This window comes from Anser anser, assembly GCF_964211835.1.
Source record: "Anser anser genome assembly, chromosome: 16".
Classification (NCBI taxonomy): domain Eukaryota; kingdom Metazoa; phylum Chordata; class Aves; order Anseriformes; family Anatidae; genus Anser; species Anser anser.
Genome location: NC_139737.1, coordinates 7,201,474 through 7,214,639, shown reverse-complemented (window position 1 = coordinate 7,214,639; position 13,166 = coordinate 7,201,474). Strand labels below are relative to the sequence as shown.

General features: G+C 37.6%; 1 protein-coding gene across 1 annotated transcript in view; it reads right to left on the bottom strand.

Annotated features, from left to right (window-relative positions):
* Positions 1 to 1,800: 1,800 nt before the first annotated feature.
* BCAS1 (brain enriched myelin associated protein 1) overlaps positions 1,801 to 13,166 on the bottom strand; it is a 48,564-nt gene continuing 37,198 nt past the window's right edge. Inside the window, 3 exon segments of the mRNA XM_083801463.1 lie at positions 1,801 to 2,890; positions 8,250 to 8,519; positions 12,141 to 12,206. Coding sequence (XP_083657589.1) covers positions 2,816 to 2,890; positions 8,250 to 8,519; positions 12,141 to 12,206 — 411 coding nt within the window. The 3' untranslated portion in view covers positions 1,801 to 2,815.

Genomic DNA, 13,166 nt, shown 5'->3' with positions numbered 1-13,166 from the left:
TACAGAAACGCATGGCACCCAGGCTGGTGAGAAGGTGCTTGTCACTCTGTGCTTGGACTGAGCATGGCCCACCCTGAGCTCATCCCTGAACCGCAATCAGGAGTGGAGGCCAGGGGCAAACACCTGTCTATTGTAGAGAAGTGCTTGTTACACAAAAAGCAGCAGTTTAAACCCATTCCTGGGTTATTTATGTATTCCTGAGATGGCATTTGATTCTTAAACTTTTTCAAATACAAGTGCATGAAACACACCTTAAGATCCCGCAAGAAATCTGATCTGCTTCAGTTCCCCTCAAAAGATCCAATGTATAAAAACAGACCTTGTTTGCTGACAACAAAGCCTAAATGCAATGTCTTGGTTTGCCTGCTCTTTTCCTTTGTCTTGGATTGCAGCCTTTTCCAAAGCTTTGATTTCCAAATGACTTGTTAAGCTTTACCGGGCCTGAACATAAAAGCTGTACTTTCATGTTTCTTATACAGCATGTGGAATGCGGAAGCTCAACTTAACTGTGGATGCATCTCCTAAGACCTTTCTTCCTCCTGGGGCTCCATGTGTTGCTGCTTTATGAGAAGGCTGACTCGCTTCTTCAAAGCTTGTGTTGTTCCTGTTATCAGAGAGGAATCAAACAAAACGGGGAGTTTCTCTGTGGGAGGCAGTGCCAACCCTAACCGTTATTTCATCTGCAATAATAGCTCCGTGGCACAGGGGCATCCACGGCCAAACTTACTGTTTTTCTTGTTTTTCTGCCAAGAGGATTTCCTGATTCCTGAAATTAGCCCTATTGCCAAGTGATATGGTCAAATCACATGGTCACCAGTCCTAATTGCCTCGGGAATACAGAACGGCAGTCAATACAGATCTGCTCCTAAAGCAAGGGCCAACAAAGAGTTATCTTCTACAGAAGGCCTGAGCTATCCACAATATAATAATAACATCTATACTATCTATAATACACTAATAATAACATCTATAGGATCTATAATACAATTAGCTAGAACATTTTTTTTGCAAAGAGATTAAATACAATTCTAATACAGAGGCAATTACACTAGTATGAAGTCACGATATAGCACGATATTTTATTCCTCTTTTCTGATGGCACTCACTATGCTGATGTCTGTCACTTTTATACAAGCATGTGACCATGGCGGTTGTTTCACTGTATGTAGCTTTACATGCACTGATCTAATTAAAACTGTATACTCTTGTAGAGTAGACAAAGCCTAAGACTTTTTTTGTGTTGCAATACTGGATATGACGATCCCAGTTCTTTCCTCACGCTATTATAAATGGGGATCTACAGAAGTCACAGGTCCTACACAGCTGTAGAAGTAGGTAGTTACAAATCAGGTTTGAAATCTGTAAGCAGTCAGTCTTGATTGATATCACTTTGTGTGGCATCAAAGACCCATTGTGCCAGGGAGGAGAACAGAAAGTGCTATTATAACTGAAAGACCTTTTGTCTCTGCTCTCTACACGTAGAAACAGTGGCAAGTTTTAGTGTTATGCCTCAAGTCCACGTTTGCAAGGCAAGTGCAAAAATGCCATCTTTCTACAGTGAATAGTATCGAGAAAAATAGCTCTTACCTCTGTCTATGACTATTTAGAAATGTAGTTCTGCAGATTTTACAGAATTCTCACTCAATTGCCAGTTGTAATCTTTCCTCAAATAAAGAAAGACAGATATTCACTCCACAGGCAGGGCTTTCATATGTTGATTTATACCTTAATGCCACATCAATCATCAGAAAACAGGGATGCAAATAATAAACTTCGTTTTAAGATTAAAGCAGCAAATGATTTTGTGAAAGGATTAGTATGTTTATTTAATCATAACGAGATCAAAATATACAATATATATATTTCAGATGCTAGTGTGACTTAAAATGTCAGGCGTACAGTTCTTTGTCTGAGTAAAGGGCTGAATAAACCACAGAAATCTTATTTTTCTGTAAAATTTATTAACTACAGTTATTACAGGAGCCTTGTGAAGCAGGGAGGTGCCTGGACAGCCTTGATTTTGATTTTATTAGGATTAATTACAAGTATAGATATAAACAAATATCTGATGAACCAACTAACTTTTTTTTCCTTATCATCTGAAAAACATTAATAACAGGATTGTAGGTACAACCTTGGAGTTAGGACTATGGTGGGGACGCGGGTGCCCCCTTGTGTTCCTATTAGAACCTTAAATAATTTTTAATTTGTTATCCCACCTCATCAAGACAGGAGAGAAGTTGTCTCAATCATGTAAAGCTTTTGCATTTTAGCATTTTAACTTACATTAATAACCAATACGAAGCATAACTTTATAACCACTGATTCTATCATACCGCAGACTTTTTGCTAATTTTAGCACTATTTAATACCACAGAAGGTGACTTGTTTTTACATTTAAGTATAACATTTATCAAAAAAAGATTTTTTTCCTGGCTGCTTTGAAACTCTCTAAAACTGAGGATTTGTTGCTCATGCCTTGCTGCACAAACTGCATTCCTTTGTCACATACATTTTTTCTGCTATTTATTTAATTCACTGCCCCTTTCTTACCTTACTACCCTCTATAGACTGAAAATCATCCACATGACCTTTCTTTAAATATAATACTACACATTGCTTCTTGATGATCTTTACAGTTGCTTTCTAACATCTAATGAACAAACCCTGTAAATGATATACCTTAAATTATACACCAATGTTTATTTTAGCCTCAGGCATCTGATGACAGCCATGTAAAGGAAAATAATGAGTCATCTCTATTGCAAGTGAGTGTAGAGAGAGCTGCTGATCCTTCAGCAGCCAATTGTATTCATTACTTGGATTTCCCAGCAGGTAGGATAGACACTGGATCTGTTTGCACTTCGGCATCAGACATCCTTTTGGAACCCTGTGGAATAAGATATAGAAATTTATAAATAAAATTTGAATATTTCTAAACAGTTAAGTGGGGAATTATGTGTTAGAGCTTTGCTAGTAGATGTTTTCCACGCATTTCAGTTCCCTGGTCTTCTTAATTTGCTCTTTACTTAGTATGTAAGTACATGAACACCATCTATATCACAACAATCACAGAATGCTACAGCCTGCAATTTTGCCTAAATGCATTGGTTCATTCAATACAATTTTTATATAATTTCCCCAATCGTCATGAAAAGTGATTGTGCTTAAGAAAGTAGACTAGCTAACATAACAGAGACATGTTCCTGCTTGCAGTATTGTAGTTTTGGCATAATTCTCACCAAAATATCTCTGGTCTAAATGCTTCACTGAAACCACACTAAGAGTCCATCAAGCATGATTAATAGTGTATTATAGCCAGCCTTGGTCTGCTCTAAGTTACAGGAACATTAAATACTTTTATGCATGACAGGTATTTGACAATGTTAGAGTGATAAAGCTTTTCTACACTACAAATATAATTCTGGTTTTGGAAAAAGTTCAAGACACTAATCTGGTTTAGATGAAGGAAATGCATAGATCTAGCTCTACTAACAAAATTTTGGACCAGTAACTAATAGAAACTTGGTTTTAGTTTACAATGCCTTGGCCCAATTTTACTGGCATTGAACGTTGCAGCAGGATGGATCCACAAACACTAAGAGGTCACTGTTAACAGCGTGTATGGATGCCAATCCTGTTTGCAGCCAGATGCCTAAATCATTACATACTGAACAGAAAAATACAGTGACAATGCTAAAAGTGGCTATGTGCTTTTCCTACAACATGAACTTTGCAGAATCATACATGAATTGTCCTTTCACACAGTACACTTCACACTGGGAACCTGACTCACAACTTCAGGTCACCACGGGACTATTTTGTGTCAGACTGGGAAGGGGAAAGATCTCAACTTCCTCATCCCTTTCAGGGAGGTAAGATCAGTGTTTTTGTATATCGATTAGACTTCACCTCAGTGACATGCTTTCAACTTTTCACCTTTGAAAATCTAAGTTTAAAAAGAGCAGACAACAATCACAATGGACTGAAAACAGCCCCTGCCTTAACCTCATAGTAATACTGTGCTGGGGTGGGCCAAAAAAAAAACAACACTCCATTGACTGCAGTGGGTTTTCTTCTACTTACACTAATGTTGAGTTTTGAAGACCCTCTGGAACAGAATTTTTTTTTTTTTGACGCTTACATGTGGCGGTAAATAAGGCATTAAAAAACAAACAAAACAAAACAACAGTTCTAATGTCTATCAAAAAAAAAAAAAAGCCAAATGAGCTAGTCATTCCAAATTTGTCCAGCAACCCTAAAAACTTGCTCAACACTTAGATTTCCTCCATTACAAGATTAGATTGGAGTCTCTCAACCATAGCTATAAGTGAAGACATTAAGCCATTTCTAGTTTGACCTAGGAAATAAGATGATACTATTTGCCAGCCTTCCTATAAATGATGCAGACTGGGTGGAGACTAGGGGAAGGGGAAGCTCATTTCACATAATCCCCATTTTGACTCATTTAGTACATATGCAGAAGTGTCTCGTTGTTATTTGCCTATACTACAATCTCCCTGCTGCACCCATTTTCACGGTGGTTGCTGATTAAAGCAGGAAGCTTTAAGAGAGACCAGCTGATGATTCTTGTTAAACTGGAATTTCCAAGCCTGATGTGAAATAAAGAACTTTGTTCCTGCCCTTTTAACGGACAAATTCCAGCTCTGCCCTCAGATTCAGAAGCACGGGTACCACTGGCTTACATCTTGCTCTCGATTACTCTGCATAATCTCTTTCAGTGCAGTGAAAGTTGCCTGCATTTGTGACAGTTAGGCTGGAACATATTTTGGGCAGAACACTTTAAAGTACACATGCAGGAATGTCCTGGTATTGGAGTATTCTTTTTCTTTTTTTTTCCCCTCAGCTTGTGCTCAGAAATTTATGTCAGTGTACCAGATACACAGATCAGAATAGGTCAGAATAGTTTCCACATGCTAAGCACTTCCAGCTTCTGACAACTTCAGTATGAGTTATTCCAGCTCAGAAAACAATACCATTAATCTTCTGTCCCCCCCCCATTAAATTTCTAATCTAATCTTTCTAATTTTACTAAATACCTTTGCATTTTATATAGCTTAGAAATTCATCTCTTTTCACATAGGAACAGCCACTGGACCTTACCACCCGTGCCAAAACCACACAACCAGGCCATAATACTGTTTGCTTGCATAAGTGGCTCCGTTCGTATCAAAAGTTTCCGTATTTTTTAGCCCAACTGGGAGCAGATGCTTGAACTGAAACGTTCTCATCAGCCGCATTCCTGCACTATGACATCCTCTTACTCTGTGCCCTTTCCCAGACGAATCAACAGATTGAGGAGAAAGTGTTGTTAAAATAGCTGCTATTGAAACAGCTCTTCAGAGTTTAGCAGGAGCTCAGTGGGCATGGGTTTTGTGAGCAAGTAAGACCTCGTAAGATCTCGTTAAACATCTTCTGTTTCCATTTCATCAGTATAAAGCTTAATATATATATATATGTTTTTTTTTCCTGAGTTGTTACCAGATACCTGAGCTGTTATCTTGAAAGGAAATTTCTGGCATTGGTTTGTGTCTGATCTAACACTTTTAGATTAATGATTACACCTTCCTGGGTCTTAGTTTGATTACTTAGGAGATGTGTAGATTATTTTTTTCAAAGCATTACAGAACTAGGTTTCTTAGGTGCGGGTAATCTTTGAGATACTGAAAAAGAGGTAGTCATTTCCCGGGATATATTTTCCATAAACATACCTCTTTTTTTTTCCCCTCCCTCCATCTACAATTGCAACAGAAGACAAGGGGCTATACAGCCGAACTGTCCGGTATACTACTTGAGCAACAAAAATATCTCACAGAATACCTTTACTTCCTCTACCTTTATTCTGCATTTTTTTCCCAGAACGGTCTTTTAACCCCTGCATAACCTTCTCTCTTGATCAAAAAGCTTTCCCCCCCCCCCCCCCGAATCACAGATACCTTTCCTGCATCTCTGACTCTTTCACGAACTTGCACTTAAAAGCATTTTTCCTCACTAGTTCATAGTTCCTACTATCTCTGGATCCTTTTTGGAATAATTCTAAATTAGTATCTACTTTTAAACTCTACAAGAAAATTTTGGGCACAGTTCATATGAATGAAATTATACAAAGTGCAGTTGTCGACAGAAAAACCCTTCCTCATACATTCAGTGAGAATCATGATAAAGGAGAGCTGTCAGTGCTTAATTACAATAAATTACCAGACTAGGAAAAGAAAAAAAAATCTCAATTGTCTCCAGAAATCATAGAGGTAGTTAACCTTTGGCCCGTTTCTAGATAACCTATAACAAGAAAAAAAAAAAATGTTACCATCATGTACATGGTTTAAGCCAGGACTCCTGGTTTTACTGCTGGGATGGGGGATGTTGCAGGTCTCCACGTCTGGAGACCTACACACCATGCTTGAGAGCGTGGATCAGGTGTTACACACATGCACTTATATTGTTCGCCATGGAAATTTCATACAGAAATTTGGAGACAGAAGGAGGTGAGGAAAGAAAAGTGTTCATGCATGTGAACGTGCACGGGTTTGGTAACTTCAATTAAATAGTATAATACACAGATACGTATAAAACTGTCCTCTCTTTCTCATGCTGTGCTAAGCAAAAACAATAATAATAAAAGTATAATAATATATAATTATAAATAATATATAAATAATATATATAAATAATATAATAATATAAATAATAATATTACAGATGAGCTCCAAGACTTTCTTGCTCCACTGAAACGCACAGAAACATTCCAGGGGTTCATGATGGACCAGGATTTTACCCCAGCACAGCAGGGTGAAATGCAGAAAGCAGAAATGGCTGAACTGTTGCTAATCAATGTTTCAAAAAGTTATTTTTCTTTTGTTCTTAATTCCCCTGATAATGCATAATTATTTTGGTAATGCAAATAACCCTCTGTAGGATATATAGTAATTCTGTGAAATGCGTGTAAATTAAATACTTCTTATGATGTGGAAAAACATCTGCCTCAGAATGAGTCATATTGGTCTGCATGGCAGCCTGATTTTATAACCCCATGTCCTAATAGGGCTAATTTTCAAATGTGTGTTACCCTTTCACTCTGTATTGCTTGACATTTCTTCTTTCAGACCCAGGAGGGATGACTGGCTGTCTTTTTCATTTCGTGACAGCCTTAGAAACAGAGTAGGGAAGGAGGAAAAAAAACCAACCACTATATATCTTGCAAGAGGAAATAGATTCACTAGGAATCATTGCAGGTAACGTAGTCAAATCAGTTGAGGTTTTTTTTCCACCACTTGAATTTTGTGATGAAGCTCAGGTTACAGACATGGTTCCCAAAAGATGCTAAAAAAAAAAAAAGTGAGACCGTAACTCTGTGTTCATTGCTGTTGTGGCAATGGGAGGAAAGAGAAGCAAAATGTTTCTTTCCAATTGATTTATAAAAAGTAACGGAAATCTGTCCTCTTGCAGAGAGGCTCCAGAGGTAGTCCTAGAAAAATTGATCTATTTAGTGCTCTGAGGAAGCACTTGTTGCATCAGTAATAAAAAGTCTTACAGAAACTCAGATTTTTAGTGTCCTGAATTCTTTCATATCTCCACTTCAGGTTGCAGTGAAGTGTGTGTGTGTGGGGGCACATCAAGTTTAGGGTACAATTTGACAAAATAACACAAAAAAAAGTACCGTGTGTTTTTGTTTCTTTAACTAGTCCATAATTAATTACTAATGCTAGGAGCTTATCTTGTGACATCTGTGCTGGCTCCCATCCATCAAGAACTCTATCTGGATTTTATCCTGGAATTTGGTCTACTGCTCCTTGCAGGGATGTCCCAGGTGCTCTGGAGCAGCATTTGAGCCACCATCACGGGAGGCAGGTTACTCCAGCAAACTGACATCACCCTCGCTTTTCCTTTATATAGGCACCATAATTTGTAAGTGGTTCAGCACCTGCTACCAGAGCAGCTGAATCATCCCCATAGCCAAAGTATGAACCTATAAAAAGGGTGTGGGAGCAATTATGGCTGTCCCATAGTAAATTGTACCTGCCTGTGAATCAGTGCCCTGAGGTCCAAGTTTTCTCACCTTTGCCAAAATTTTCTGTTTACCCTTAGACCTGCAAGCTGCTTATGAAATTCCAGTCCTGGCACTAGAGCACTGTGCACCGAAGCACAAAACTCGCAGGGTTAGCAGCTTGCAGGTCGGGTGCTTAAATCAGCTGAGAAATAACTTAACAGATAGGATTAAGTTAACGTACAAGGCCCTTAAAAAACCCTCCAAGTGACTGCCTCTTCTCTGTCCTCTTGTAGGAGGAGGGTTCCTTTGATGCGTCTCCTCTGTTCTGGATGGAGTCGGTCTCGGCTGTTTGCTGCTCCCTGGAGTCTGGCTGCTCTCTGGCTTCCTGTTTGCTGCCTTTCTGCTTGCTCAGCTCCACTGTCGACTTCTTGTCTTTTGAACTCTCTTTGCTCTTTTGGCCCACAGGTTCACTTTCAGCTGTGGCAACTGGCCTCTCTGTGGAGTTTGATGTCTAAAGCAGTTTCAAACAATGGTTATTTTTAGAGGGAAATGTAAACATTTTGGAAGGCGATCCATAAATATATTTAGAAATGAAAGGCCACCTGGCAGGGAGAAATCCTGCTGTCCAACAGGTTTTCGTCTCCAGATTTCAGGACTGACTCCTGCAGCCTTGACTCAGGGAAGTACTCCCAGGGAGCTGACAGAGTTACTTACATGAGCAAGGACTGCAAGATCCAGCCATTGCTGCACAGACTTATTTACACACATTTATGCTCAAGCTGCTTTAGGAGCCAGGGAACATGCATGCAGAGATGCACAGAGTCACAGGCATGCACTCCCACTGTTACTCCCCCAGCTTTTGCATTCCAGGCTGTGCAAACACCCAAAAAGTGCTAGGCAAAGGTCTGGGGGAGGAAGGAAGTAAAAGACATATTAAGCAAAAGATTGTAAATGTCTCTACAAAATGGCAACGCTTCACCACAAATTAAAAACACAGGGCTTAGCTATGGAATAGCACATAGAAAATCCCATTATAAGTGCAAAAGAAGAGAGAGTAAATATTCCAAAGACAAACACAATGACAGTGTACCTATTTATAGTAAAGGCAGAGATTCTGAAACTTAGAGAAGTATGGGATATGTTTGAAGTTCAAAGGAAAAAACATAGACCTGGCAAACAACTGATAAGTCAATGAAACTGTCACTATTTCCATAGAAGCAAACGACTAGATATGTTTTTTCCTTATGCCAAAAATCACATTACTTTATTTATTTTCTAAAATAATATTTAAAACACTGTGATAAATGAGCATACAAATTTACCATGTTCAAAAGCTGGAAATCTTACATCTGCACTTATGGCACAGCTAAGAGCTTAACGATATGTAATTTTTCCAACTTTGTGGATTTTGCTGTTACTCTTGAAATGTTTAGTGTTCTTCTAAAAGCCTGGACTTATACACTTATGTGAAGGTTAGGTTTCATTCAAAACAAATACGTATTCAGACACAATTTCAGACAAAAACCCGAAAGCAGAAACTCTAGACAAATAGAATGCAAATACACCTCTGAGATCTATTTAAAAACAAACAGAAACAACAACAACACAACCCTCAAGACACACTAATTTTCTGGGAAACAAGAATGAGAATGGTTAGCAATACTGCTACTAGCTTTTTTTTTTCCACTTGATTCATCTTTCTTCCCCACCTAATCTTAAAAAGAAAACCGCCAAACACATGAAAGTTATAGAAGTTGCAAACTTGTTTGTATTGCAAACATTTAATACATTCAGTCTTGACCAGCTATCTTAAGTCCTCAACAAAATATGGGCTTGTATTTAACTATTTCCTTTTGCAGAGAGCAGACGTGGGTGTGTTTGCTTACATCTGGATTTGCCTGTTTAAAGGACAATCACGAAGCTAGTCTTTACACTAGTTCTGCAGGCAACTCATGAAGACAGCACATGAAACGTGTAGATGCAGCCCTGTACACCATGGGCAGACACCATCTGAGTGCCAATAGTTTATCAATGCAAATTCAGGAAGCCCAGAGCTCAGGAGAACAGTCCAGGGAGCAGCACAGACGTCGCACACTGCCTGCACCTTGTCCACCTCGCTTGAGGAAAGCATCCTGCTTGGACACACCTCCAAGTACCCAAGCGATGTAGGAGCTCTCCCAGCACAGGGACAAACAGAGCTTCATAAGCCCGAATTTAATTGTGTCTTTCATTTTGATTCATTTTAACTATAAAACAGGAAGCACTCAGATCCTTCTTACTCTTATTTGCCTTAGCTTGCTTTTGAAACGTTTCCCTTTGGTGCAATTGCAAATGTGCACATTCGATTCAAAAATAACCACAGCACCCAAAATACAGCGATGAGACTGGATATGTCAGAGTTCAAAGGTGCCATAACTTCTAGCCCTTATTAACACACTGTGAAATCTGTGGGTTTATTCTGTGGGTGTTAAATTAGAGTCAAGTCTTGCTCACCACACATATTTGATTGTGTAGGTGTCTGATAGTTGCAGTATTGCAGCCGAATGCAAACTGGATACAACAGGACTATTTCTGGGAGCAGGTTTGGGCCTTTGATGTTAGTCAAACAAAACACTTAAAGAAATATTTGTAATACATTTTCCAGGCAAAATAATAATAATAAAAAAAAAATCAATCAGATAATCTCTTTGAGGTGTTTCATATTAACCTTGAAAGGCAGGAAATTGGCATGTTTTATATTGATGGGAGCAGCTCAGGAAATACAAAGTGAAACCTATGAATAATGAAACATGCTAATGTTTCTTATACTGAAGGCTGATCTGCACCTGACAGATTGCTTTTACTCTCTCAGCTTTAACAGTGCCAATGAAAGAAAAAAAAAATCAACAGGATAGTGTTTTTCCCATCATGTTATAGGAAGCCTTAATCCAAGGCTGCTTTTTAAATGCAAAAGACCAACCCCATAAATTTTGACAGACTTTGGATAACTGCTGTAATGCATTTCTGCAGAGTGGCAGTGATGAAAAGTGAAGAATCACAGAATTCTAGAAACGGTATGGCAAAATTTAAGGGGATTGTTACACAGAAAATCTAAAAAAGGAAGTCTACAGCAAATGAAGCCTTCCTTGAGCACAAAGTTGTGCTAAATTATACCAGTACAAATAAGCAGCAGGACTAATAAGTTGGTTAAAAAAAGGAAGTAAACTGACTGCTAATTAAAATAATAAAATACTAAAAATAATAGATCTGGGATGGTAACTTTTAGCCACTTAACCAGATCATTTCAGAAAACTATTGTATGAAATAAAGAATAAATGTCACAAGACCAGACTTCCTGTATTCTGCGATGTTTTAAAGAAAGAATTCATAAAATTTAACCTCGGTATCCCAGAACACCATGAAAAAAAAAGTAAATAAAAGGGAGAAAATCATTTTTGCTAATAATTAAGAAGAAATATAAAAATAAAATTCTGAAGTGTTACTTTTCAGTACAACCTCCACAGACCCTGAGTCTTATCTCTTGTCACTGGATATCTCAACCTGAGGATTTGACTTTCAGAAAAAGTAATATTTCCATTTCTAATAAAAATTTGATTTTTTCTAGGGCATTTTTAAAGCCATAAGTAATAAAATGCAAAGGTCATATTGAATTTTTGATTCAAATTTTATGAACATAGAATAAAGCAAAAAGAAAATATTTTCATGGCTTTTGTTAAATGGCAGTGAAGAGTTTTCATTCTCACTTTCACTTTTCTTCTACATGAGTTTCCACCTAAATGATCCTTTCCTCTGCAGACACATGTACATTAAAGTAAAAATCATTCTATTTAGTTTCACTGCCTATACCAGCAGAAAATAAATAACAAGAAAAAGAGAAAAGTAAAAAAAAAAAACATTAATTATTTTAACAAAAGACAAAAAGCGTGATTTTTAATCTGACAGTGATTCTTTAAAATCTTGTTTAATGGTATAAACAGATAAAATAGAGAGAAGTAAAGAAATGAGGAAATATATGAAAGTGGGAATATAATACTTTTTTCAGTGATTTTTTTTACATTTCAAAAGCTAAAGCTGCGCGGAATGAGGTGATAGCAATCCATCACCAGAAGATGAAAAAAATCTAGGCACTTACTTGGTGACTGGGGCTTGGGCCATTTACCTCTTCTGAACGGGTTGTCCCTCCATCACCCTTGCCTGACTAAAATAACAAAGGATTATAGGAATTCTATCTAGGTTCTTGTCTGAAACATTAATTAATATGAAAACACACAAATCAAACAATGCAAGGTTTGATTAAGGATACTTTTTACAGTACTAAACCAAAAACAGACATTTCAGGACCTCTACCAACATTTTTGAAATACCTACAATTCAAAGTATTTTTTGTTGTTTTGTTTTTGTTTTTTGGTATATGACATGACTGCCTTTTGCATGGTAATTTTCCCATTAAGGAGTTTGAAATTTCAATGAAGTCTCAGTGGACCAGAGATCATAGGCAGTAAACAAGACAGTGCTATCAACCCTGCCACTGTAATGTTGTAGGAAAGAGCTTTTGCTTGCTTTTCAGAGACAAACCTGCCTTATAAGGTCTAGCGTAACTACCTTTCTAGTTTACCATCACACTAAGTGTATATTCCATGAATAATTAAAACACACTTAACGCTACAGATATATATATATATATTTACATTTTATCAGCATCCATTCTCTCCAATTTTTGCTTTTCAGTTTTTGGATTCTCTCTACATGTGTCTATGTCGCAGCCCTTCTTGGTGCCTGCTCTTCCCAGCCAGGAGAATCAAAGCAGACCCTGAGGCTATAGCACAGGCAGAGCAAACCTTGACTCTGAAATACATTGTCAAGGTATGATCCCTTCTTTCTATCTAGACTTAAAAATGAGAAAAACCTGTTTGACAAACTAGCTCAATGAGTGAATATTACAAGGTTTGTGACAACTAGATTAAGGTTTAGTTACAATTAGTAATATGAAAGAAAAGGAATGGCCTGTACGTGTTTAATTAAAAAGTGTTATAGGCTTCAACATAGTAGTCTCTTGAGTACCATATAAGCCAAAGAGCTTAGCAGTAAAGAATAAAATAAACACCAGAATTTCAAAGTGCCCAAATTTAAATGTCATTTTTCATTGCGTAAGTTCAAT